Source organism: Prinia subflava, chromosome 2 (genome assembly GCF_021018805.1).
Source record: "Prinia subflava isolate CZ2003 ecotype Zambia chromosome 2, Cam_Psub_1.2, whole genome shotgun sequence".
Taxonomy (NCBI): Eukaryota; Metazoa; Chordata; class Aves; order Passeriformes; family Cisticolidae; genus Prinia; species Prinia subflava.
Window position 1 is genome coordinate 55761987 of NC_086248.1, and position 24400 is coordinate 55786386.

General features: G+C 39.9%; 3 protein-coding genes across 4 annotated transcripts; all 3 read right to left on the reverse strand.

Moving 5' to 3' along the window:
• Nucleotides 1–4143: 4143 nt before the first annotated feature.
• Nucleotides 4144–5146, reverse strand: TAAR2 (trace amine associated receptor 2). The gene is given in 2 exon segments (XM_063391761.1): nucleotides 4144–4437; nucleotides 4439–5146. Coding segments are annotated over 2 exon segments (1002 nt in total).
• Nucleotides 5147–8645: 3499 nt separating this feature from the next.
• Nucleotides 8646–18695, reverse strand: TAAR1 (trace amine associated receptor 1). 2 transcript variants are annotated; one of them, XM_063391862.1, is made up of 3 exons: nucleotides 18465–18695; nucleotides 14516–14643; nucleotides 8646–11007 (listed from the first exon to the last, which is right to left on the reverse strand). In XM_063391862.1, exon 3 carries the CDS (start codon nucleotides 10905–10907, stop codon nucleotides 9906–9908), a length of 1002 nt encoding a protein of 333 aa, XP_063247932.1. In that variant the 5' UTR covers nucleotides 10908–11007; nucleotides 14516–14643; nucleotides 18465–18695; the 3' UTR covers nucleotides 8646–9905. The 2 variants fall into 2 exon arrangements, with proteins under 2 accessions (XP_063247932.1, XP_063247933.1); XM_063391863.1 differs by lacking the exon at nucleotides 18465–18695 and having other exon boundaries at nucleotides 14516–14696.
• LOC134547616 (uncharacterized) lies at nucleotides 12693–16240 on the reverse strand. Its single transcript, XM_063391762.1, is given in 5 exon segments — nucleotides 12693–12763; nucleotides 12766–13050; nucleotides 13053–13190; nucleotides 13193–13214; nucleotides 16142–16240. Coding segments are annotated over 5 exon segments (615 nt in total).
• Nucleotides 18696–24400: the final 5705 nt, after the last annotated feature.

The window sequence follows — 24400 nt, forward strand, 5'->3', positions numbered from 1 at the left end:
ATAATTTGATTAGGTTCTGTAAACAGAAGAATAAATAAATTACTGTAACATATTACTGTTACAGCTGTACATGCCCCTTTGTCAAGAATTTCTTGGAACGGTTACTTTCATTTACCTAATTTTCACTAAAGCTGATTAAAATGTTGTCTGGTTTTTTGTTAAAAAACATTGTAGCTGAAAAATGGATGCTATTAAGCACTAATTCACCTGAACTTATCTGACTTCTTCAGCATATTTTATTATTCAGAAGAAAAATTAATGCCTGTAAACCAATTTTTTTTATTTAAATATTGAAGAAATAATTTTGAAACTTTTAGCTAAAGGCTAAATATGATTTAAGTGTTCTGCAGCATTAAGGTGCAAAATAAAAATCAACACAGAGCTTGCAAAAGAAAACAAATCTATTTCTCAGAGTTTTCAGATGGTGTTTTTGCAACTCAAAGATTTAACTATTTTTTTTTTTACCCCATCTTAATATAAGGTGTCACTTTTTGTTAAAGCTGCTTTTGCCTGTGGACTCCACAAGAGGGTAGGAAATCCTTCTTCAATGTTTAGGCTGTAACAGAAAAGATTAAAAGAATAAAATAGAGCTTAATTATTCTGACCACAAGCAGGCACTGCAGAAATACCTGCAAATTCCTGAGCCGCAAATAATTTGAGAGTAAAAATATAGCACTTTTTTGAATAAAAATCACTGCTTTTGAAGAGAACTGTGAATGTTGCTGTTTGAGGCATTGCAAGAGGGCGGCTGAATGCAGATTTTCTGGGTGGAATACTCTTAACCCCATCTAGCTGTCCTGCATATACTGGGATGTACCAAAAAGGAAAAGGACCATGGAAGTGCTCTCAGACTGAAGCCCTCGCCTGAATGTGGAAGCTTGAACTTCCTCCTGAAACCAGAATTGTCATTCCTCTGAGGGCAATGTCAATTATTGCTGGAATCAAGATATCCTAACCCTTCGGGCTGATTCCCAGAGGAATAAGAACACTGTCTGGATTTGACACAGACCAGCATTCATACTAAAACCAGTCCACTGTGTAGTGTGGAAAAATAGATTAATGTACAATAATGTTTTTCAGGAAAAGAACCCTAACCTCCCCCCAAAAAACTCACCAAGACAAAACAACACAGACACTTATGTTCTCCTGTGTACCAGCAGGTGTGGTTGGCAGAAAACAAAAAATCCCTTCTATTCTGATGTGTTAGGCTTTGTGCCAAGCAGTGGGTATTTTTTTAGCAGCAAGTTTAACACCAGCATCAAGCTTAACGGCAGGGAGAACAGCACTGCATGCCACAAAGTCACTTAAGAGCCAAATTACAGCACCTGACAGATCTGCAAGAGCCCTTGGGCAGAAGAGCTACTAAAGACCTACTGACAGGTTGCAAGTCATTTAGCAAAAATAGCTAAGTAGACACTCATTTAACATCCAAGGGCACACACTGAACACACAGGAGAACATGACACACTGAAACCTTAGACAGGTCAGCATTGTTGCCTGAAGAGGTGCTAAGACAAAAGTTGTCACTGTAGGAGATGTAATGTACTGGGTTGATTCTAAATTATTTATGTTGTATCTTATTGAAGTAATTTAATCATTACTTAAATGTCTCCAATTGCATTGTGTGCCACCAGCTAGACATTTAGTACTCAGAAGACCTTTCAAAAATACCTAAATTTGTATTTAGAGACTTCAACACCTAACATAAGTGTAGCACATTCTTGTGCAGCTAACAGAAGGGATTTAAACTCTGCAAAATAGTTGAGTACTGTTGAAAATACTTCTGGCAGCAAACATTGTGAAGACATTTTTGAAAGGATCCATAGCTGCAGCAGCCCTCTAGTTGGAGAGTAGAAATGAGTCAAGACACTGACTTCTTGCTTACCACAGCATTCCTCTTTACAGTTTAGCCATCCTGACTCCATCTATTCACCAGTTCTGGTTGCAGCAAGCTCCTACTGTGGGTTTCCCTTGCAGCCTCTGATTGCTGGTTATTTCCTGCTAAACTGTGACTGCAGGTATTCGTTTGCAGACTCTGACTGCAGGCTTTTACCTGGCTGGACTGTGACTGCAGGTTCCAATAACAGGCTTTAACTGCAGACCCTGACTGACCTCACAGTGGTAATTCTGTCCACTCAGGAGCCTATTTCTTCATGATTCTCCTGTTCAAGACCCTCAAAGTCACCCCCTCCACAATCCTCCCTTCCCCTAGCCAACCCGTCCCCTTTTATCACACTTATCTTCACTGGACACAGCTGTGACTCAGCAGGAGTGAGGCTGTATTGGGTAATTAACACTGCTGTTACTTACCAGGGATGAAGTCACCTGTATTCCCTTCTCCTACGCGAGACCAGTGTTATTAAATAATTTTTTGTGACCCATCACTTGACTCATGGTCTCACTGCTGGCAGGATATCAGGGACCATATATAATTTGCTAACTTTCAATAAAAACCCATAACGGACTAGTTTTAACACAAAGGCAATTCTGGCATGCAAATTTCTGTGAAGGAGCCAGGTTGAGCCACATGCAGACAATAACTGGCACAGCTGGCTGTAACCCCATCTCTGCTGCAGAGGGTTTGCCTCTCCCTGATATTGCTGACACACTACAGGCCCTATGATATTACCCCCAAACACTCTGTATTTCATATGGCTTAGCTCCAAAAGGAAAACCAGAAAGTTCCTGGTGACATCTCAGATGTCACCCTGGCCACTAAGGTGTTGTGTGAAAGGTGTTGTATGCAAAGGTTGCCCTCTGCTTTCCCCAAGAGCTGGCCCTCAGGAATGCACTGCAGGAGCAAAACCAGATAAAGATGAGTTTAGAAAAACCTGGGGCAACAGCACAGGCTCTGAAAGTCAGGGCTGGGTTGTGTTGGAGATCCAGTTTTCCAGAAGTGAGTCACTGGCTGCAATTAACCAGCTGCTCAGTTTTCCTGCTCTCCCTAAGCACAACTCCCACTGCACTTGTGTTTGATCCAGGGGTCTCCCTAGGCATGCATGGAGCAATAATATGGGGCACCATATTATCCACTTGCAGGTGCCTAAAGACTTTATTCCATCCAGCTCTACTCTGTTCCCTGGTCTGACTGTTCAGCTAGTGACAACTGTGCACAAAGAATGTACTTGTGTCAACTTGAAGACCTTGGAGCTTGTTTCTATTGGGGAAGTTGAGAGCCTTACACAACACTTCAGACAAGTCCGTGACCTGCCATATCCTTGCTGTCTTAAGTGTTTTAGGGTTGGCATGAAACTGGAATTCTCCAGATCCAAAATAGCATGTGTTCTTGTTATCACAGATCCATTAAAAGGTTTCTAGCAAACACAACAAGCAGCCATCTCTAGCGTGGCATGCTAGTGCAGATGTGATAAGCCAACAAGTGGATAAATGTGGATGGCTTTTTGGTAGTCACTCTTTAATAAGGGTAGAGTATACACGGGATGGGTAGTGCAAAAGGTAAGTCAGAGGTACAATTCACAATAAAAATTGCAGTTCCTGCAGTCAGAAAAGACCACTCAGTCAAGCTTATTTTAAACATGTAACTGGTGTGAATGCTGACAGTGCTTCTTTCTTACTTCAGAGGGAGCTCAGCATGGCAAGGAGCTGAATTAGAGGCTCCAGTTCAATGTGAAGGTTCAGTGAGCTGTCAGCAAGCATATTTTATAATATCTGGAGCCTGACATCTAAAGAAAGACCAGACAAGCACAGAGCTAGAGTGCAAGTCATGCTGTGGTTCCTGAGTACAACTTCCCAAGCACGAAGCACAGAGGATAAGGGGTGACATCCTGATTCTACTGTTTTCTGGGGAAAAGATCAACTTCAAACCAAAATTACACTCCCATTCTATTTGCTTGGGAATAGCAAGAGACTACACCTCTGCTAATGACCCCTTCACAAAAAGGTAAAAAATTCTCACTATGTGAGCCTGGGATATGTTCAGTTTAGGTTTATTAGGAGTGAACCCTAAGAAAGACTAGGTGCATAAATACAAGATTATGGGCAGTATGTAAATAATTTCTGAAATTAAAAAAATTCTACAGCACTGACTCATAAAATTCATATTGCATTCATACTGAAACACAAATATTCAGTAATCCACTGTTTCTTCTTCATTTCTAGAGCTACTCTCACTAGTAGAATCTATTACTGTGACTGATCTTTAGGCAAAGTTTTTATTGTACAAAAATATGGATTAAATATTTTGCCTGTTAAGATATATTTAAATGCTTTCTGAAACCATGGATAGAAAAATCCATATATTAATGGATTGCAGAGAGAATTTAGATATCCAAGCCAATTTAGAGAATCGAACAGAGGTAAAAGAAAGGAAAAATTTAAAAATGGATCAATTAAGATTGCAAAAAACCAAGGAAACCAACATATTAAGAAACCCAGCATAACAATACTCAAAGTCTTAGTAGCTTTTCTGTCTTTTTTTCTTAGAAAGCTCATGTTTCTTATTATTTTTTGAGAGCCTGTGTGCCCAGGAGACTGTAAAAATCCCTATCATAATGCAAGCAGGAACAAATAAACCGACTGTAAATAAAAAAGCCCCCCACAGTTGGTTGAACACAATCGAGCACAAGCCCAAGCATTTAATCAGCATTTCATAGCCCCCAATTCCAGGAGCATAAGCTTCTGAGAAAACCACACCAAAAGCAAAAGCAGCGGGCACTGACCAGCACACGGCCACGATTCGTTTTACAGCCGCGACAGTCACGGTGCTGGGGTAGTGCAGAGGGCGGCAGATTGCGTGAAACCGATCCAGGGCAATGGAACAGAGATGGAAAATGGAAGCTAAACTGAGCATCAAATCAAAACTGTCATGAACCTTGCAGAATATAATCCCCATAACCCAGCAGTTCTCTACAGACCTCACCATGCTGTAGGGCATAATGGCAAAGCCCAGCAGAAAATCTGTTACAGCCATGGATAAAATGAGGAAATTGGCTGGAGAGTGCAGCTGCTTGAAATACGAGATGGAAATGATTATGGCCAGATTCCCGAAGATGGTAAGAATGAAGACTGCTGTTATGAATAAATACATTATCCCTCGTGTTCCTGCTGACCTAAAGTTCTCAGGACAGGATCTGTTTCTAAACACAGAGCAATCAGTCAAATCCTTTGAGATATTTGGAGAAAGCATAATCATTCCTTTATTAGACTTTTCTTTTGGAAGTGCAGTTCCATCAGCAGATTTAATTTTCACAAGTTTCCAAAATATTCCAAGTCCTAACATGAGAATACAAGGTAAAGTAAGTCAAGAGCATGAACTCCATAAGAAATGCAGTAATTCTGAGGCAATTTTTCTCTTCATTTAAATAGGGACCAACTACAAGCAATTATTCTTCTGAAATGGTACATAAAATTTAGTAACTGGAAGCTATTTTAAAATTAATTGCAAGTAATATTTAAAACAAAACAGTTGAAAGTTGAAAGAGTTAAGTTGAAAACTAAATTACCTCTTAAATTAACTAAATTATATGATAATATACATTTTATTTTGTATCTGGAGCATTTAGTAAAATATGGTTCTTATATTTCGTACACATCACAGTAACAGTAAATTTAAAATGATAGAAGAAAAACATGCATAGACAAAGAAACCCCTCAAATCACTTCAGTCCATCAATATATAGGATTTACATGTCTCTTAGAATATTGGTATTTATTCTGTGGGAGAAATGTTATGTGAGCTGGTATACCTCAGCTTTCTTGAAGGTTTCAGCTAATAAGCTACTCACCCTTATCACCTTAAGAGTCACAAATCAGTTGCCAAATACCCACTTATCAAATTATTTATGCTGCTAAACTCACCTGCTGTGCATCACAAAGTACCAGCAGTGAATGCATCTGATGGAAATAGGTCATAAGATTGATATGATAAGAAATACTCTTTTCTTTCCCTACATATACACTCATTTTCTATCATTATAATCCCACTGGCTAAAAGGGTGTGGAGACAGCTTGAGATTTATCTCCTGCAATAGACTGTGGTCCAGCTGCAGTAGTTAAAAATGAGTACACTAGTGAATAGTTTCAAGGGGCAAAAAATTCCTTTCATTTCTTCTGGGGAGAACCAGACCCATTTATTCCACCTCTTTTCCTGATAACTTGTTGTGGACAAAGGACAAATTTAGAAACAGAAGCAGAAAGAGATACTCTTCTTCACAGCAGTTTAGCCCACTTAAATTGAACATGGAAAGCCACTCAGACCACTGATCTTTGTTTCAAATAGATATCACCCTGGAATGAAGAAAATACAGAAATTGTGCATCAAAAGATTAAAAACAGATATGGGCAGCCAGTTTATAGGCTAATCCTCCCTATATCTCTTAATAATACCGTAAATAAATTGTTTAAGTAGATTTTTTTGTTTTGCTATTGTCCTGCAAAACTGCAGTGTGGGTGGCAGGCAGAGCCACTCTGTAACTTGGCTTGAATTAATGAAACATGGGGATTTATTTTTCTTTTATGACATTATACTTAATTCCCATATATGTATATGCAATTTAGGGGTTTACTCCAACAGGAGATAAAGAAAGTCAAGTGTCTGTATTCCCAACACCATTATTTTTGTTTGCTATAATAATTCCTTCACCCTCATGTATAGGGGAGCTTTTTTGGTGACTTAAGGTAGACACATGTTGCCCTGGTTTTTCTGAGATTTTTTAAAGCCTTCTACTTGCTTGTAAGATGGAGTCAGTTCTTTAGCTACTGTTGCAATATTAAGGGTCAGTCTTTCACTTTCTCACGCTTTGGAACATAAACAACCTTTCTTGGTTTTGGTCACTGTCCTTTGCTTACATATTTCCAGCCTGAAAACAATGTTGGTTGACAGCTGGCATAGCCAGTGGGGTGAAAGGGTAGTAACCCCAAGAGCCAATGTGCTTTCAGACCCACAAAATTATAAAAGGAAAGAAATAAACAAGCTGGCCCTCTTTTTCTCAGTGGGGAACAGCTTTCACTGAAGACCTCTGCCTCTGTGTAGTTGATTATTGCGTTCCGGGCAACAGACACATGTCATGTTGTGCCTCATTATTTCCATGTCGGGCTTAAATACTGATTGAAGAGAGTTATTTGATTATTTTATAAATAATAACTGCTTTTATTCCTCTGGCTAGCTTCACTGAAGTAACAACAGCAAAAGACAAGCTCAAGTTTTCTCAAAGAATTGTTTTCTCCTGTTAGCAGCTGAGGAAGTCCAAAGGGTATGGCTCCACTTCTCTTCTCAGTGGTCCCTCTCTAACTGACAAATAGCTTTTAGTCTGTACTCTATGAGCAGCCAGTGTTTAAGGAAATTGACTTTTCCTATACCTATTGGAAATAAGAAGTCAAGCATCTAGGAGTAGGCTGTGGAGTTCCCATTGTCTAAGTTACTTGTGAATCCAGTCTCTTAAGAAATTAATTTGTTTTATAAAGGCTGTTGTGTAATTATTTCATAGAAATATTTTCAATTACCCGCACTTCATGCCAATGATCAGCAACCTCTGGGCCTGGCCAGTTTCCAATCCACTTCAGTGTCTTCTCATCCAGCCCATACTTCATTACCTTCTTTGTGAAAGTCTTGTGAGAGACAGGGTTGAAAGCCCTCCTGAAGACTAGGTAAATAATAACTACTGTTCTTCCTTTGCCTACCAGGCCATTTCATCATAGAAATTAATAAACTTTAGTCTATGTCTAATGAAAACAAAGGGCTTACAGGTAGGCATATTCTTTTTCAGAATTAATTCTTTAGGTGCAGTGTGTAGAAGTAGCATCTTAGATAATGAAGATGATCAGAAAATCTGCAGAAGTAGAAGAATTTAGTAGAACAGTGTGTCTTATGTTTGACTGCTTCCAGTATTTTCTACCTTGTTGAATGCATACTAATGCATTGTCGAGGACGGAGTGCTCAGTGTGCACTGCCTTGATAAGTTTATTTAAGAAAAGCCATATGCTGCAATATTTACACATTTTGACAGCTCAGTTTTTCTGTTTGAATACTGCAATAATGGACTTTTTAATCTAGGAGTTTAAAGTACTCCATTTTGGAGTGACTCTTACCTTTGTGACATTTCCAGAAGGGTCCTGCTTGGACAGTTGGTGCTCCTCCTCTTTTCTGATCCTCCTGCCTGTGGTATCTGAGAGACCGTGAGATCTGGACACAGGTGGCACCACCATGCATGAGGTGATCCACCAAAACATGAGGCACTAAGGCAGGATACAGGCAGCAGTTCAGGACTCTGAAAGTTGCTGTCAGTTTTATACAAGTGTGGGAAGAAGGTGACATTGCAAATGGTCCTCACTGGTGACAAAAGGAACAGACCTAAGTTTACTAGTGAAGCAGAGCCTTTCATTATGCTGGAGTAATTGCTTTGCACAAGTTTTCAGGGAAGTTAAGACATCTGAAATCACTCACAGGGGAATAATTTGTTTTGCAAAAGGTAGCTATGTGGGAAGTGTTTAACAAGGACAGTAATTAAATGTGTTGATAAGGAGTTTGACAATACCCTTTGCACTTAGTTTGGATTATGATGCTTTGAGATTGCAGTAAGGTATATTCTGCCCCACCAGACCTAACTCATAATCTAATTGGACAAGACCATGAAGCATTTTTCTTATGCTTTCCTAATTTATCCATGGCTCATGTCTTGGGTTCAAATAGAGTCCCTCTGGCCTCATTAACACATCTCATTTGCACATCACCCTCACACTTGGAAATAGCTTCACACTGTCTGTGATCAGAGCTAATGAGAGAAAGTAACCTGGGACTTCCTCACAGTCACTGTGCTAGAGAAGGCCTCTGTAAATAGAAGACAAGGAGGCTCTTTGGGAGAGTGCCACCTTTAGGTAATAGGACACAAGAGGAAAAAGTTATTTCTGAAACTTTCTGAGTTGGGCCATGCGCAAAGCTGGCTTATACTTCTATTAAGTAACTTATTTATAAGTAACTTATTTATTAAGTAACTTATTTATAAGTTTATTAAGAACAAGGAGGACAGCCTTCTAAGGTGTAGGTGAAGGTCACCAGCAATCTGTATATGGAAACACCTTCTTCTGCAGGGAATAAATATGCTTTCCTCTAAAGCTCTTACAGCATTTCCATGAGACAAAAGAACAATATGTCCAAGACAAAAAAATGTTCCCTAAGATGCAAAGTAACAAATAATGTTTTACATCTAAACATTCATTAGATAGACATAATTTTCTGGCATTCTCAGGTGCAATGCCTTTTTTTTGCAATTTCTTTTCACTTCATACTTCATATTTTTTCTTGTCTTTGGTCTTGTTAAACAAGCTTTTGATCTCATTAAATAGCAAAGCCTTTAAGTGACAGACTCGTAAGTGACAAGTATTAGTTGATATCAAAACAGAAAGAGCAGCACAACCTTTCTCTGCCTCACCTTCCCTCCATGGAGTGTACTGGTATGATTGGTTATTGGCCTGTTTTGAGCTCTACACACATATGGAAAGGGAAGGGCAAAACTTAGAGAGCTTTGGCTTATTGGCCAAAGACACCAAGAAATCCAAAGGAAAAGGTTTTTCTGCTCTTTCTAGAGGAGAACACAAGTGAACACGAATATTCTAATATAAACACACCTTGTTCAAGAAACTAATCTGTTGTGTCAGAATATTTTTTTAATTATGAAAATCAGGGATATAAACTGCTCTAAGTTTTTAAAATGGAAGCCTTGCTCTTCTGTGCATTGCAAATAAATAGATATAATCAAGACACCACATACAAAACCCAGTCTGGAATGAAAGAATACATAAAGGTAAAGCACCATGGTTGCTTATCTGCTTGAACTACATTCAGTAAATAGGCAAACAAACAGGTATTTCCTTCCTTCACAGCTCTTACATCTGGGAGTTCAGCCTCCAGGCAAAAGTTCAAGGCCATGAATCCAACCATTTAAAGCACCTTATTCTGAAAACAAATGAGTCCTGGAAGAGTCCTGTTGAAAAACTTTTCCAAACAGAATAATCTTCAATGCCTTGCGAAACCACATGTAAAAAAATGCATAAACAATTGGGTTAAATGTAGAATTTAAATAGCCAAACCAAACCAAAGCATCAAGGAGAACAGGAGGTATCACATAATTCATAAATGGATTTGTAGCTGTAAAGAAGAAGAATGGAGTCCAGCAGATGAGAAACACTCCCATTATTATACCTAAAGTCTTAGAGGCTTTCCTTTCTCTGCAGAATGAAATGTGGTGCTTCATTTCAAATTGCATCTTTTTTTTGCTAATTGCATCGATGGATCTTGCCTGTTTCTTGGCTACAGAGTATATTTTCCTGTAGATGTACAGCATAACAAACCCAGGGATATAAAAAGAAACTACAGAGGCCACAATACCTGAAGTTTCGCTAAAAATGAGAAAGCATCCTCCTGCACAGTGGACATGTTTATAAATCTTTTCTGCCCCTCTCAAGTTTAGGTCTAGAAAGATCATCCCAAAAGCAAAAGCAGCAGGGACCATCCAGCTTATACACACCATGACCACGATGACAAAAGTATTTATCTTTGATTTGTATCTCAAAGGGTCACACACAGCATAGTAACGGTCGATGGATATGAAGGAAAGATGGAAGATAGAAGCTGTGCTCAGCATAATGTCCATGCTCGTGTGGATCTTGCAGAAGAACTCCCCAAAATACCAGCAGTGCTCAACAGAGCGCACCATACTGCAAGGCATGACCAAGAATCCCAGCAGGAAGTCTACAGTAGCCATTGAAAGTATCAGGAAATTTGTAGGCGTGTGGAGCTGCTTGAAATGTGATATTGAGATGATAACTGCCAGATTTCCAACCACTGTGGCCAGAATAACGCAAATCATGAAGATGTACATGGAAAAACGGGTACTGTTTGACCAGCTGCTCCTTACACAAGAGCCATTCACGGAGTCACAGCACAACTGCATCCTTGCTGGGGTCTCAAATCCACATAGGTATGCAGCACAGGTACTGTTTTTGCTAATTCTGACGTTTATGACTGATTTTCAATTCTCTAGATGGGAAGAGCTGCAGAGAGGAAAATAAAAGGACACTCTAAACACCTTCATTTAGTTGGATGTGTAGGAAATTCACATTTCAGTATTTATGAAGGATGATTTAGCAGAATGACACTTATATCATCTGACTACCCTGGAAATGGGAATCTCCTTTGATGAGATAAACTGCATAATGAAGTGTCCTCGCACTGGGACAGCAGTGACTCCAAGAGTCACTGGGCAGTGCCTTGTCCAAATGAGAAGCCCTTTTCAATATTTCCTGTTTCTGTTTTCAGTCCTAGTCCCCTTCATCAATATTGGCTGGAGTCCTGTTTCTCCACTTTGCTCTTGAAAATCAGTAATTTAAAATTCTGAAACTCCCTCAACTTCTTTTTGGATACTCAAGTCTAAAACCTACAAGTCCAAAACAGAAGGCTAAAGCTGAGGAGTCCATGCATGAGCTCTCCTCCAGCCCTGTCCTGATAGTGATGACTGGACAGATCAAGTTTTACTGGGAAGTCCTTGCATGCTCTAGCTGTAAATAGAGATGCAAGGAAAAGATCTAAGAGGAGAAAAAAACTTTTTTGCCCTTTTGCTGACAAAATAAAATGGAAGAATCTGACTAATCCAAAACACTATCTGCTCTATAGGCAATTTTTTTTTCTGTTATCTCTATTTTTTTTTTCAGTGCTTTTTCAGTACTTTAGCATTACAGTGAGTATTGATTATATTAATCGTTTTTTAGCTAAGGTACAAACATGGAGAGAAACATTTTCAGAGCATGGGTTTAGTTTGCATCTAAGGATGCTCCCCTTGCATAAGCAGTAGCATATCCCATTTGCAAGTCACTCTTTTAATGAAAATTTTTAATGAAAGTACTTAAGAACTTGGCAAGTAATATTTATTTTTGAAAAATCTGGTTTTCTTTTAAATAGGAGAAATATAGGGTTATGAAAAATAGAGATCATTAGCATATGTTGTTCAGTAGCACTATCCTTATGATATCAAATAGTTGTCAGAAATATACTGACATATTCAGCCAGTAATAAGTGTTTTAACCCACTTGCTTTGGGATTTAGTTGCCTTTGGTTATTCTGGATAGAACACAATTTAAAAAAATGTCTTTGCCATATAAACCAAATATTATTACAAGCACACCATGGCACTGGAAGCTGAATGAACATAGACAAAAAACTATAGCTAGCAAAACTTTGACAGCTACAACTAGCAAACAGCCTGTGTTATACAGAGGGATTTTTATAGTAGGGCCAGGCAGTGGCACCCAAGTGCCAGCACTTCAGACCAAAGGTTCACCCAAAGGCACTCTCAGGAGTGGGGGACATATGGAGCCTGTGTATATTTATGTACTGTTTGGGGTGGTTTTCCCTTTGCCTTTTTCCTCCCTACTAATATTGAACACCATCTCTGCTTTTTTTCACCTCATTTTAATTATCACTTCATATACCTTTTCCTTTCATTTTGTCAGTCTCTTCATGTTTCTTTTCCTGCCTGTTATTCATTCTTTCTCTGTGTTTACACCCAAGGCAGAGAAAGCACAGCCAGATGAATATTTATTAACTCAAAATTTTAATTTTCACAGTAGAAAGAATTAAACACCAGTTTAACTGTATCTACTGGGCATCATCACAGAATCACAGAATCTGAGTGTTGGAAGAGACCTCCAAGATCATCGAGTCCAACTCATGCCCTAACACCTCAACTAAACCATGGCACAAGTGCCATATCCAATCTTTTTTTAAACACATCCAAGGATGGTGACTCCACACCTCCTTGGGCAGAATATTCCAGTACTGTATTATACTTTCTGTGAAAAACTTTTTCCTAACACCTAACCTATATTTCCCCTGACACAGCTTAAGACTGCATCCTCTCATTCTCTCAGCTGCTGCCTGGAGAAAGAGACAAACTCCTACCTGACTACAGCCACCTTTCAGGGAGTTGTAGAGAGTGATAAGGTCACCCCTGAGTCTCCTTTTCTCCAGGCTAAACACCCCCAGCTCCCTCAGCCGTTCCTCACAGGGTTTGTGTTCCCAGCCCCTCTCCAGCCTCGTTGCCTCCTCTGGATGTGCTCAAGCATCTCAATGTCCTTCCTGAACTGAGGGGCCAGAGCTGGACACAGCACTCGAGGTGTGGCCTCACCAGTGCCCAGGACAGGGGAAGAATCCTGACCTCCCTGCTCCTGCTGGTCACACCATTCCTGATCCAGGCCAGGATGCCCTTGGCCTCCTTGGCCTCCAGGGCACACTGCTGGCTCCTGTTCAGCTGCTGTCACCAGCACCCCCAGGTCCCTTTCTGCCTGGGCACTGTCCAGCCACACCGTGCCCAGCCTATAGCAGTGCAGGGGTTATTGTGGCCAAAATGCAGGACTTGGCACTTGGACTTGTTAAACTTCATCCCACTGGACTCTGCCCATCCATCCAACCATTCCAGGTCTCTCTGCAGAGCCCTCCTCCCTTCCAACAGATCCACACACGCTCCCAGCTCAGTGTTGTCTGCAAATTTACTCATGAAAGACTCAACCCCCTCATCCATGTCATCAGTAAAGATATTGAACAGAGCTGGCCCCAGCACAGCCCCCTGAGGGACACCACTGGTGCCTGGCCCCAGCTGGATGCAGCACCCTTCACCTCCACTCTCTGGTCCTGCCATGCAGCCAGTTCCTGACCCAGCAAAGAGAGCTCCTGTCCCAGCCGTGGGCTGCCAGCTTTTCCAGAGTGTGCTGTGGGAGGCAGTGCCAAAGGCCCTGCTGAAGTCCAAATAGAAAACACCCACAGCCTTCCCTGCATCCACCAGGTGGGTCAGCTGGCCATAAAAGGAGATCAGATTGGTCAAACACGACCTGCCCCTCCTAAAGCCATGAGGGCTGGGTCTGATACCCTGGCCATCCTGTGAGTGCTGGGTGATGACACTCAGAATAAACTGCTCCATCCCTTACTGGGTACTGAGGTCAGGCTGACTGACCTGTAATTACCAGGATTCTCTTTCCTATCATTTTTGTGAATTATAAAGGTTTTAAGTCTGTTAAGATTGTAAATGTGTCACATAGATTTTGAACTTCATTTGTTCTGTATTAAAGTATAAATAAACTAACCAATTGTGATAAAACATTCTATGAAGCATATCAAAAATAATTAACATGCTATCTCTAGTTTTCCTTAAGATTTAAAAGATTAATAACTTCTTTGTTATTTTCTGATAAACTGTTTAGCCTCAAGAAGTATGATCTGCCCAGGAAATAAGTTTTCTTAAAAAAAAAAAGTGAATTTTTTTTTTTTTTTTAAATAAAAGGAAGTAGAAACTCCAGCCAAAGGATGGAACAAATGGAGAGATTGTCTGTGGCTTTGCATTACATGGAAATAAATAAGTCAAAACACGTGTAGCAAACTGTTCAAGTGAGCTGAACTCTGAAGTTTTCAAGAAGAAAGTAAAATGCTTTCCTTCCATATATAGTTATATTGGTTAAAATGTAATAAAATGGAAATATGAAGAAGCACCCTATTAAAATCCTCTGGTCTTACCTTTATCACTTCATGCTGGGTAGAAGTCTTCTCTTGACACTCATTCATTTTCTGTTGGTTGAGTGGTACTTCTTCCTTTTAAAGACCATCTCAAAAGGCAGCTGATCATCTTCACCACCATTACAGTCCTGGGTAACACAAATTTTGAGAGAACAGGCTTTTAATCCACAGCTGGAGGAGCCTCCAGAACCCCTGTGTATTACTGAGAGATGCTGGTGTGACGAACAGCATTCCAGGCTGTTTGACCCAGCAGCAGCTGCTGAAGTGAATGAATAGTAGCGCAAACTGTTTATTTTGTCACCCAGGTAGAGAACAAAATCACAGCTGTAGCGCTCCTACTTGTTTAAAGGGCCTTATTGTAGGTAAATTGAATTGATTTGAAGTAGGTTTACTTGTTTGATTAAATGTTATAATCATATTGTGAGCGAGCCAGTATTATCTAAGCAAAGAACAAAAGACACCATGTAGTCTACCTCCTGTAAGCTTTTAAAATATAGCAAAATACATAAGTATTGGTTGGTTACAGCAGCATGTAAGATTTCCTTGGAAAGGTATCATGTAGACAGAGTGACACATTGTGTATTTACTGGTCTAGCTACGATTACTGAACAAACAAGTTTAATCATGCAGCACACCAGTTAACAGCTATTTGCAAGATACAGCTATTGAAAAAGTGTTCTAAGTAAACACCTATTACTGGCTGTACCAGAGTCATGGATGAGGAGCATCAATTTTTTGCTCTGCAAAGGACCATGCAGCCTTTTAAAACAGTGATAATGCTGAATGTAAAAAAGCGTTATTGTGATGACCATCAGCTAAAGCCCAGCTAAGCTGAGTGCCTCAAGGGCATATGCAACAAGATGGATTAAGATACTACTTCTTGCACATTCTTATGATGAACTGGGTTAGCTACTTTATTATGATATGTGCACAAAATTTAAAATGGGTGCATACAACTCAGTTTTGTTTTTTGGTTGTTTTTTGGTTGTTTGTTAGTTTGTTTGTTTTTGAAGCTGCTGTCATAGACAGACTGGGGTTTTGCACTACAAGGTTCTCTTTGCTATAACAAGAGAGTTTGACAACCAAAAAATTGCAGAAACAATGATCAGGCTGAGAGAGAAACCACAGGAGAGTGTTGAGAGGATATGTTGAGGAGAGGAGTCAGGTGTGATTCTTCAGAGTCGGGGAAAAATGAAACAGACATATTAGGTCCCAAATACTGGTCTGTGAAGGAGACCTTCACCCTTCTGAGATGCTGTGCGCTTCTTCAGAGTCAGGCACTTCTCTTTGAGGAGGGAAAGTTTAGGCCTTGTTAGTTACTGTCTTGACACATATGCATTTTACAGGAAGGTAAAATTTAGGGGAACAAACCCGTGGTTCATTACTCTGCACAACTCATTGTTATAAAGAAGTCTGGCAGCCAGCTCATCGTGGGCACTCAGTCCAAGGCCACCCTTGCATGCACACAGTGCTCTCCCATCGTGCTCTGTGCTCTCTCCCTTGAGTAACAAAACTCAAGGGCATTTTCTGGAATGGCAGCTCTGCTTCAAGTGTTTGTTCCAGAGGCAGCTCCCTGGCAGCAGCCTGCGAACCTCTGGGGGAACCCCCTGGGCCGGGGAGCCTTACCCTGCCCCGAGCAGGTCTGCCCTGCTGCAGAGGGGCAGGGAGCAGCCAGCCTTGGAGTGTGGGCTTTGCTTTGCCTCCTCTTGTGCCCAGGCTGTGCATCCGGTCTGGGAGAGCTTCCCTCCATCTCCTGGCTTGCAATAAAATTGTACTGCAAGAACCACACACATTGGAAAGGAGTGAACCACAGGTCTAGGGGGAGGTGTGAGCATGGGAATGGTGGTATTTAATGGTGTGTTGGCTGAAATGAAAGTAAAGCAGGAGGTTATGGTATATCAAGATAATTAAGTAATTAAGCAGGCCAAATTGTCAACTAATTTAGAGTGGGAAGGAACACTGTGGTAATAAGCTTTCATTCTGTTGGTGCAGATGCTTCAAACAAGCATTTTCTTGTGCCTTAATGCTGATGTGAATAATGCAAATATTCTCAGACTTGCTACTTAAAATATCAAAGAGAAACATGTCAAACTCTGTTTTTGTGAGAACACAAAGCACTTACAAATTGTCAGTGTTTGGCAGTCTTCTGAATCTCTAGTATAGTGAAGCAGTTATACATCAAAATTCAAAGTAAAAACTGTTCTACAAAACTGTTGCTGTGGCTTTTTTTTTTTCTCTCTAAAGAAATTATATTTCTGCAATAAGTAGTTTTCAGAGTTTTGGAAAACCAACAAAGAGAGATGTCACAATGTCTGGAATACTGTTAGTCATCTACTGTCCTTTTTTGTCTTTAAAACATAAAGTAACTAAAATGGAAAATAGCACAGACAGGAATGGAAACAGCACTTTTGTCAGACATGAAACCTATTTGAAAAGTGTGTTGAAAAGTTATCATGTCCTTCTTACACAAAACTGTGGAAGGGACACCGGAAATGGGAAAGAACAGAAAAGGACTTAAGAACGAGAACTGTTACTGTGAAAAAAATGTCAGGAAAGCACTGGTTTCCACTGTGATTCATTTAGTTTGCATTTCTGTGGATACAGTTTGGTCAATCAGCAGAAAGTTTCTCACACCGTTAATTTTCACACAGTTAATTTTAAAAACTGTTTCTCTGTTAAGGAAACCATAGATTTATAAATACTGGGGGCTGTTAGGTAATCCTATGGCTGAAGAGGAGTTTTGAACTTTTTATGCCGCTCTCAGGAAAAAAAAAAAAAAAAAAAGCACACTATTAAGAAAGCCAAACAAACAAACAAAACCCCCAACTAAAACCAAAAGTTCCTAAGTTTCAATTCATATGCTTGAAATCTAGGGGAAAATGCCCAAATTCAGAATAAGCTATTAGTACAAAATAATTATTCCTTTATAGGGGTTAACAAGAACTTGCAACTACTAATCTGAATGCTACTTCTGCAAATCTGGTGCAATTCCGCTGAAGACAGACTGAAATTAGCCCAGATTTGTACCAGAGGAATTTGGAGAATAGATGAGATGATTGAGCTGTAGACCTTTTCCCATGGTTTCTATTCCTAGTTGTCAGTGGAAAACACTGCTTTTCCTTGCCAAGTAAAGCCAGCTGTTTATACAGAGTAATGCAATGTTTGTGCTTTTTCTGCAAGCATAATGCTTTGGATAAGGACCGTAAATCCAAACTCCAATGTAAATGCAAATCTCTGAAATACACAGAGTAAGAGATTCCAAGAAAATAATGTTTTAATAGCAAAGCAAGACACATCCATCCAAAGCCAAGGAACTGTCTCTGCACTGGGTGAGGGATTCCACATATTTGGTAGTCTCAGTAAGTAATGCCATAACATGGTCCATTGCCTTCACTCTGATTCTCTCAGGGCTTCCAAGAGCAGGAGCAGCCCCTTGCCTCTTGCTCCAGCAGGGCAAGTGAATCCTTGAGGCTGCTGCACAGAGCAGAGGCACAGCAGGGCAGGTCCCCTGTGCCCTGCCAATGCTTCTCTGCACCCATCAATCCAACAGGAACGAGGTGCAGTTATTGACTGTAACCGCTCTGTTGATATTTGCTGGCCTCTGAACACCACCTCCAAAGAGGAGGCAAACAGAAGAGGGAGACACTGAAGATTGAAAAGGCACCATGCCATTCTGCATCCCTGTGGCTCTCTAATAACTTCACAGAAAGAAAGAGCCTTACTCTGAATTCACAGCTGTGTGTGAAAAGAGCTTTGCCCCCTAGCTATGTTTCTCTTTCAGCCATTGGGAATGAATGGCTTTTTAAATCATACTTTAAATCATACTTACATCTGTTGGTGCTATTGCTGTTCACTACAGAAAGAACTGTGCAGAGTAACAACTATTATCTTCTGTGATAACCATCTTTGAAAGAAAATTATATCCCAGACTAGCACATTAGCAGCTCACCGTATTCTGGACTGCATGACTCGGAGATGGAACGGCACAGGAGTCCCTTCCTCATCGCCAGCCGGCGCAGGCTGCAGATACAGCGTGCTACTGACTCACCCCACACCAATTCTCCCAGCTAAGTGGCTGCATGCTTGGTCTGACTGGTTCACTGCCTGCTGGGAAAATCTCGTCAACAGGATGACGTAAATATTAAATATCCTTATAAGAAAAGATACGCCACTGGCATATGCAAGGATGAATCAATTTACAGTAAGCTAAAGCCAGGCTTCTTTCATGAAAAGAAGCATGAAAAGTGAAGGAGATGTTTATTATGGTCAAGGAACACATGGAGCTAACAGCACTGAACTCTTTTTAAGATTGCCCAATATTTCACTTCCTCCTTTCGGTTTTGTGTAATGTTGACAAACTTTAACACTTTCAGTTATCTTTAAAAATTTGATTTGCCTATCCCAGACTGGATATTTTCCAAAACTCTAAGCAAAATACTTTGACAACAAGACTGATTAAAAGATATTGTTTCTTTCTAATGAAAAATTTTGCTAGCTGTTTATTTATGATGCTCAGGTGTTCATATGATACGCTTTGTAGCAAGGATTTAAGAGCTGTTGCTTTCCTATTTATATACTTTGTATATATGTCAATAAATTGTGTCCTCTAGCTTGCCTTCTCACGAACTGATCTCTGTTCCTTTCACAAATGCTGGCTTTGACTACAGGAGACACATGCTATTTTCCCAGAAATATTGAATCTGACTGTTTCTAGTAGTCCCTTTGCAAGCCCAACAGGCTGCAGATGCCAGTGCTAATGCACTGTGGGCCATTTTTAGGGGGCCAGAGCCCCTTAAAACCTGCCAGGGCCATCTTTTGCTTCTGCAGTGATTTCTTGCTGCAGGGAGCAGCAATTCTGTGCATGAACATCAGTGGTATCACGACACTGCAGAAACAGCAAAACAGCTAGTGCAGAAATCACCAGTGCCAGAGGCTGTACCTTGTCCTGCTGACTCCCTGCTCAGGAAGACATGCCTGGGCAGTCCATTTTTTTCATTATTTATCTTGTCAGTAGGTGCTGTATATCAATCGAATATCAGGTCACTGAAGAAGAGGTAAGGGGGCACTGAGGTTGAGTTGAACTTGATTTATGACTTTTTATCGATTTCTCATTGACTAGCTAGCTCCTGCCAGTACCCATGACACTGAGAGGGAACAGATGGCAAAAGGAGGCTCAGCTGTTTAAATATTCCTCTACCAGCTTGCATAACTTTTTGTTCATGCAGGTGAGGACTGGTGAAGAGGAAGCATCTCTTTCTTCTCATCCCTCTTTTTTTCACTGCCCATAGTCCATTTTGTTCTTATCTGCAATTGTTACCAATTCTCCCTTCCACTTGCTAATGTTTGTAAGTCATCAAGATCTAATGATGAGCCTTGGCAAATCAGGGAGGAATACAGGTCACATCCTTAGTGACAGAAGGGAAAATTATCTACAAGAAAAGACTCAGCAGAAAACAACTGGTGTTGTATGACTCCCTTGGCAACATACAGGAGTGGTTACATTAGGTGTTACACAAGTACAAGAGGTCTCTGGTTTTGATTAGTCTAATGCTGAATTTGGAAGAATTCCTGCAAACAGAGGTTAATGTTAACATAAATAAATAACTAAAAGGCTTAGTGTAACATTAAAGATAGTCTCATAAACTCTTCAACAAAATAAAATTATAAGCCTATTGCTAGGTAACGCTGATGGATTAAACTTAAGCATTTGTATATACACAATCCTCATACATAAATCCATCTGATAGTCTTAAGGTCCAGCTAATTGACACCAGTTATGAAAAGACCACACATATTTTTTACTCACATCCTCCAAAATCTTTCTATCTTTCAGCCTAGCTACCAGGAAGTACCTCATTATCTATTAATGGCCATGTTTTCACAATTTGCTCTTCCCTCCTGCATCTCAGTGTCAGATATATTTGATTCCTTCTTAGGCAATAATAATTCTTCTTTTTAAAAAAATGTTCCCATGAATAAATTACAATGTGTTTTCACCATTTGTTGTGGTAGCTATTGCAGCTACCTGGCATAAGAACATCTCTGAGAAAACTGGAGAAGGCAATGACTTAACAAGAACAGGATGGGAAGAAAATAAAGGTTTGTACATTTGTTAATCAATTTTTGTACACTTTGTCAGCTGGGTGACAAACTAAGGTACTGGGAATTTCACAGGATCAGTGCATCTAACTTTTGTCAGGATGGGAGCTATATCAGTCAGTCTCTCTGGACTCTTTGGGGCAGAGTTAATGACTTCCAACCACAACTAAACCCGGGCAAGTCGTGTGAGACCCTCCACACAGAGGGAACTGAAAAAAACACAGATTATAACTGAGTTCAAACATGAATGTAGAACAGCTCTGTTTCTGCACATGCACAGCCAGTAGATTCAAACTGATGTAACCACTACTGATTTTAGTGGTAATACAGCAAACTCATTGCCCTCATTTGACTTTATTGGACCTCAATGAAAAGAGTCTTAAGTCAAGATTTCTGGCTCCTAGTGGAGACAAAATGAAAAGGAGAGCTTTAGGTATTATATAGCAGCACTTAGCCAGCACAGGAGTAAATGTAATATGGAAAACTTGGAAAGGTCTCTAAAAAGTATGGGAGAGTGTATCCTAAAGAATCTGTAAGTAACATGGCAATGGCATACACCTAGAGTTCACTGTAGTTTCTTTGTCAGCTTAATTGAAACTGTCTGTGAGTATGATATTTTGTCTAAGAATTTCATAAATGTTGCAGAATAGTTTAGATTTTTCCAAACTCACCTGTAAGTTTGACAAGAAAGTCTTGCCTGAACTGCCCCTCCCCACCCCCCTGCAAAAAAAAAAAAAAAAAGAAAAAAAAAAAAAAAGAAAAAAATTTTTCTTCGAGAGGCCGAGAACTAGAACTGAATAGACCTTTTTCAGTGTAGAAAAATCAATTTCAGATGGCTGGAAAACACATCAAAGTGAATTGCAGAATAGAAAAATAACCATCTTACAAAAAAATGACTTTAATGTTTCCATGTATTTGACTTTGGTAAGTTAAAATGTGTCTCATACTCTTAACGCTCATTTAGAAGTAACTGTTCAAAGTTCATGTTACAGAAGTCATTGCTTGCTCTTGAAGACCATCTCAAAGGTATTCAAATTAATTTTTTTTATATTATTATATTTTAAAGCACATAAACTGGGTGACCAACTGTATGCAAATATTCATTCTCCCTTTTTTTCTGAAAGGGGATTTCCTAAAGATTGGCTATATGTTTGACATCAAAATCTATCCCTGCTTTGTACACTGCTTGCTAATCTTGCATCCTGACACTATCATTTCTCCGAGACTATGGGATTCATCAATTAACTTTAACTTTAATTAGAAGCAGCAAATGAAGATGAATAGACAAAGTTAAAATCATGGAGTTACAATGCATTTCCTATACTGTACGTATTTGTAGTACAAATTCCCTGCTGCATTGAGAATATCTGAACAGAAAATGGATTATTTCTCTTGAAACTTTACAGTAATTATTGGCTACAAGAAATATTTTAATACTTTCACAGCTGCTAATCTATTTTTTTCCCAGACTGAAAGAGAAAATTACATCATGTTGTCAGTATGCAAAGTTTCTGTTTCACCAGTCAGCTGTGTCTGATTCACAGACAGACAACACTTCTAATGTTGTCATGCTCATCTGTGGCTTCACTTGGAGGTGGTGTTTGCCTACACTGTTAAAAGGTTAATTTTTAGAAGGTGTACTATAATTACCTCTCTGTTAGGGCTCCATGACATCTCACAGTCCATCACAAGCCACAGAAAAGCATTCCAGTATTAGCTGTGGTAAACCTTACAATAACTGCTGCTCTCTTTATTGAACTTCTCCAGTTATTTCTCTTTTTCAACTTTGTTGCCCTGATGGTGGACAGTGGCATTGCAAACACTGTCTGAATGAAGTGGGGTTACAATTCAATTGTTGGTTAATTAGAAATTCTGCAGTTCAAACTCAGGTCATTGTCATTCTGTCACTCACTATACCTGCACTGATTCAATGTATCTAGGAATGATGTCCCATACTGTCAGCAATTCACCCATGAGAACATGAGTTGTTCATAAACATTAAGCTTTGAATTACTTGGTCTAAAAGTCATGCTACCTCTGATTGTACCTCAATGTACCACATTATTTAATGCATAACTTGAGGTCATGATGATTTAACTACATGTGCAAGTACGTGGCTGAAGAGTCCTTCTCTCTTAAAAACTCCATATTATTAAGATTTTGTTTCTCTATTTTTTTCCCAAGGCCTCCTTACTGTAATTCAATATATAAAATGAAGTACATTGGATCTTACTCAAAGTTTCCCCAAAATTGTTACCAGTTTCGCTTAAGTTAGCTGCAAGGTTTGGATCATATTTGCTTAAATGGAGTATTTTTCTACCTTCGTCTGAAGTCTTGCATCAATAATATCTATTATGAACTTGTTTTTCTTTCTGTGTGGTTAGAAACCCTGTGGACAGGTGGGTCTTGTTTGTTTTGGCCAGCATCGAGGTGTAAGGAGGAAATATTGATCTATGAAGAGCATGCTTTTCCAGCTCAGAGAGGGATGGGTCTCATTAAGATACCATCTGTAGTAGCTTTTGGGGTGGGGTCATTGACATGAGTTACTTATAAATTAATTTGACTTTTCTACTCTGGCACACCTGTCCCAGAGTCAGTAAATACTGCTGCTGTTAAAGATAAATGCCATTTGTTGCATCAGGCATTCATTACCTCTCTGCTTCTCTATTCTGAGTGTTTCTGTAATTTGCATCATTTGAACATTGAAATTTCCCTTTATTACAAAACCTCACATTTCCTTAAACTGAACTTTGTGTAGTCACTTGTGACCACCAGTCACTGAGGTGAAGGTCTGGCTGGTTTCTGCAACCCCTTCAGGGAATCCTCTCCCAGAAGCAGGATTTGTGTTTCTTGTGTATTGAAATGATGGAGCTGTTCTGAGGCTGCTGCAACAGTCCATGCAACTTCATCCTCTGCTTGTCCAAATTCTTGCTTTGTCATCAGAAATGGAAAAGGGCTTAATAAACTCCTCAGCAGTTCTTTGTATGGCACCCTTGGAACCCTCTCAGGGAGAGGAAGGTTGTGCAGCACATCTCAAAAACTGCAGGTCCGCCGTTCTTCAAATTTGCTTTTAGTGTAATTTTCAAAGAATCCTGGACTTCTGCACTGCTAATGGATGAGATTTGAGAGTTCTTTCCTGATATCCTATATTTAACTAGCAATATTAATTGTATCCTACCTGTGTCCAGCTCTGATAACCCAAGACAGTCAGCTCTGCATGTACCTCGGAAGTACCCAGAACTTTAGAAATGCCAGCAAGCAATATGTGAGAGATTTTTGTGTTCTGTTGTGAGGTACTGAACAAGGAACCTGCAAGCATGATGTAGAATCCCTGTCTGTTTTGAGTAACTGCTCCCATGTGCTACTGTTCCCCCACTGAGTGCAAGCTCAGCTCTTTTATTCTCGGGATGAAAAAGCTCCCAGAAAGAGCCCCTAAAGCTACACACTGAGAAGGTGCAGCATGGGGAAAAACAGAAATCATGTGATTTCAACAACATCTGGATAACATAGGTAGGTGTTTGTGGGGGTTGGGAAGTCATGTATGTGGAGTGTTTCTTACATGCCACATTTAGCACAGCTCGGTGCTAACCTGGGTGCAGGCTGTAAGAATGGCAGTAGAGGCAAAATGCTATCAGTGTGGAGGGATCAGTGTGGAGACAGGGACCACTCCAAGGCACATTTGATGCAAACATAGCTCATTTGCTCCATAACAAGATAGACAGAAATGAGGCTCAGGGCTGCCAAATTTGACCTATCACTGCTAGAAATCGAAAATAGGGCCCACTT

Bases quoted from the DNA above. Each gene is read 5' to 3' on its own strand.
- TAAR1 (XM_063391862.1), bottom strand. From the start codon at position 10,907: ATGCAGTTGTGCTGTGACTCCGTGAATGGCTCTTGTGTAAGGAGCAGC.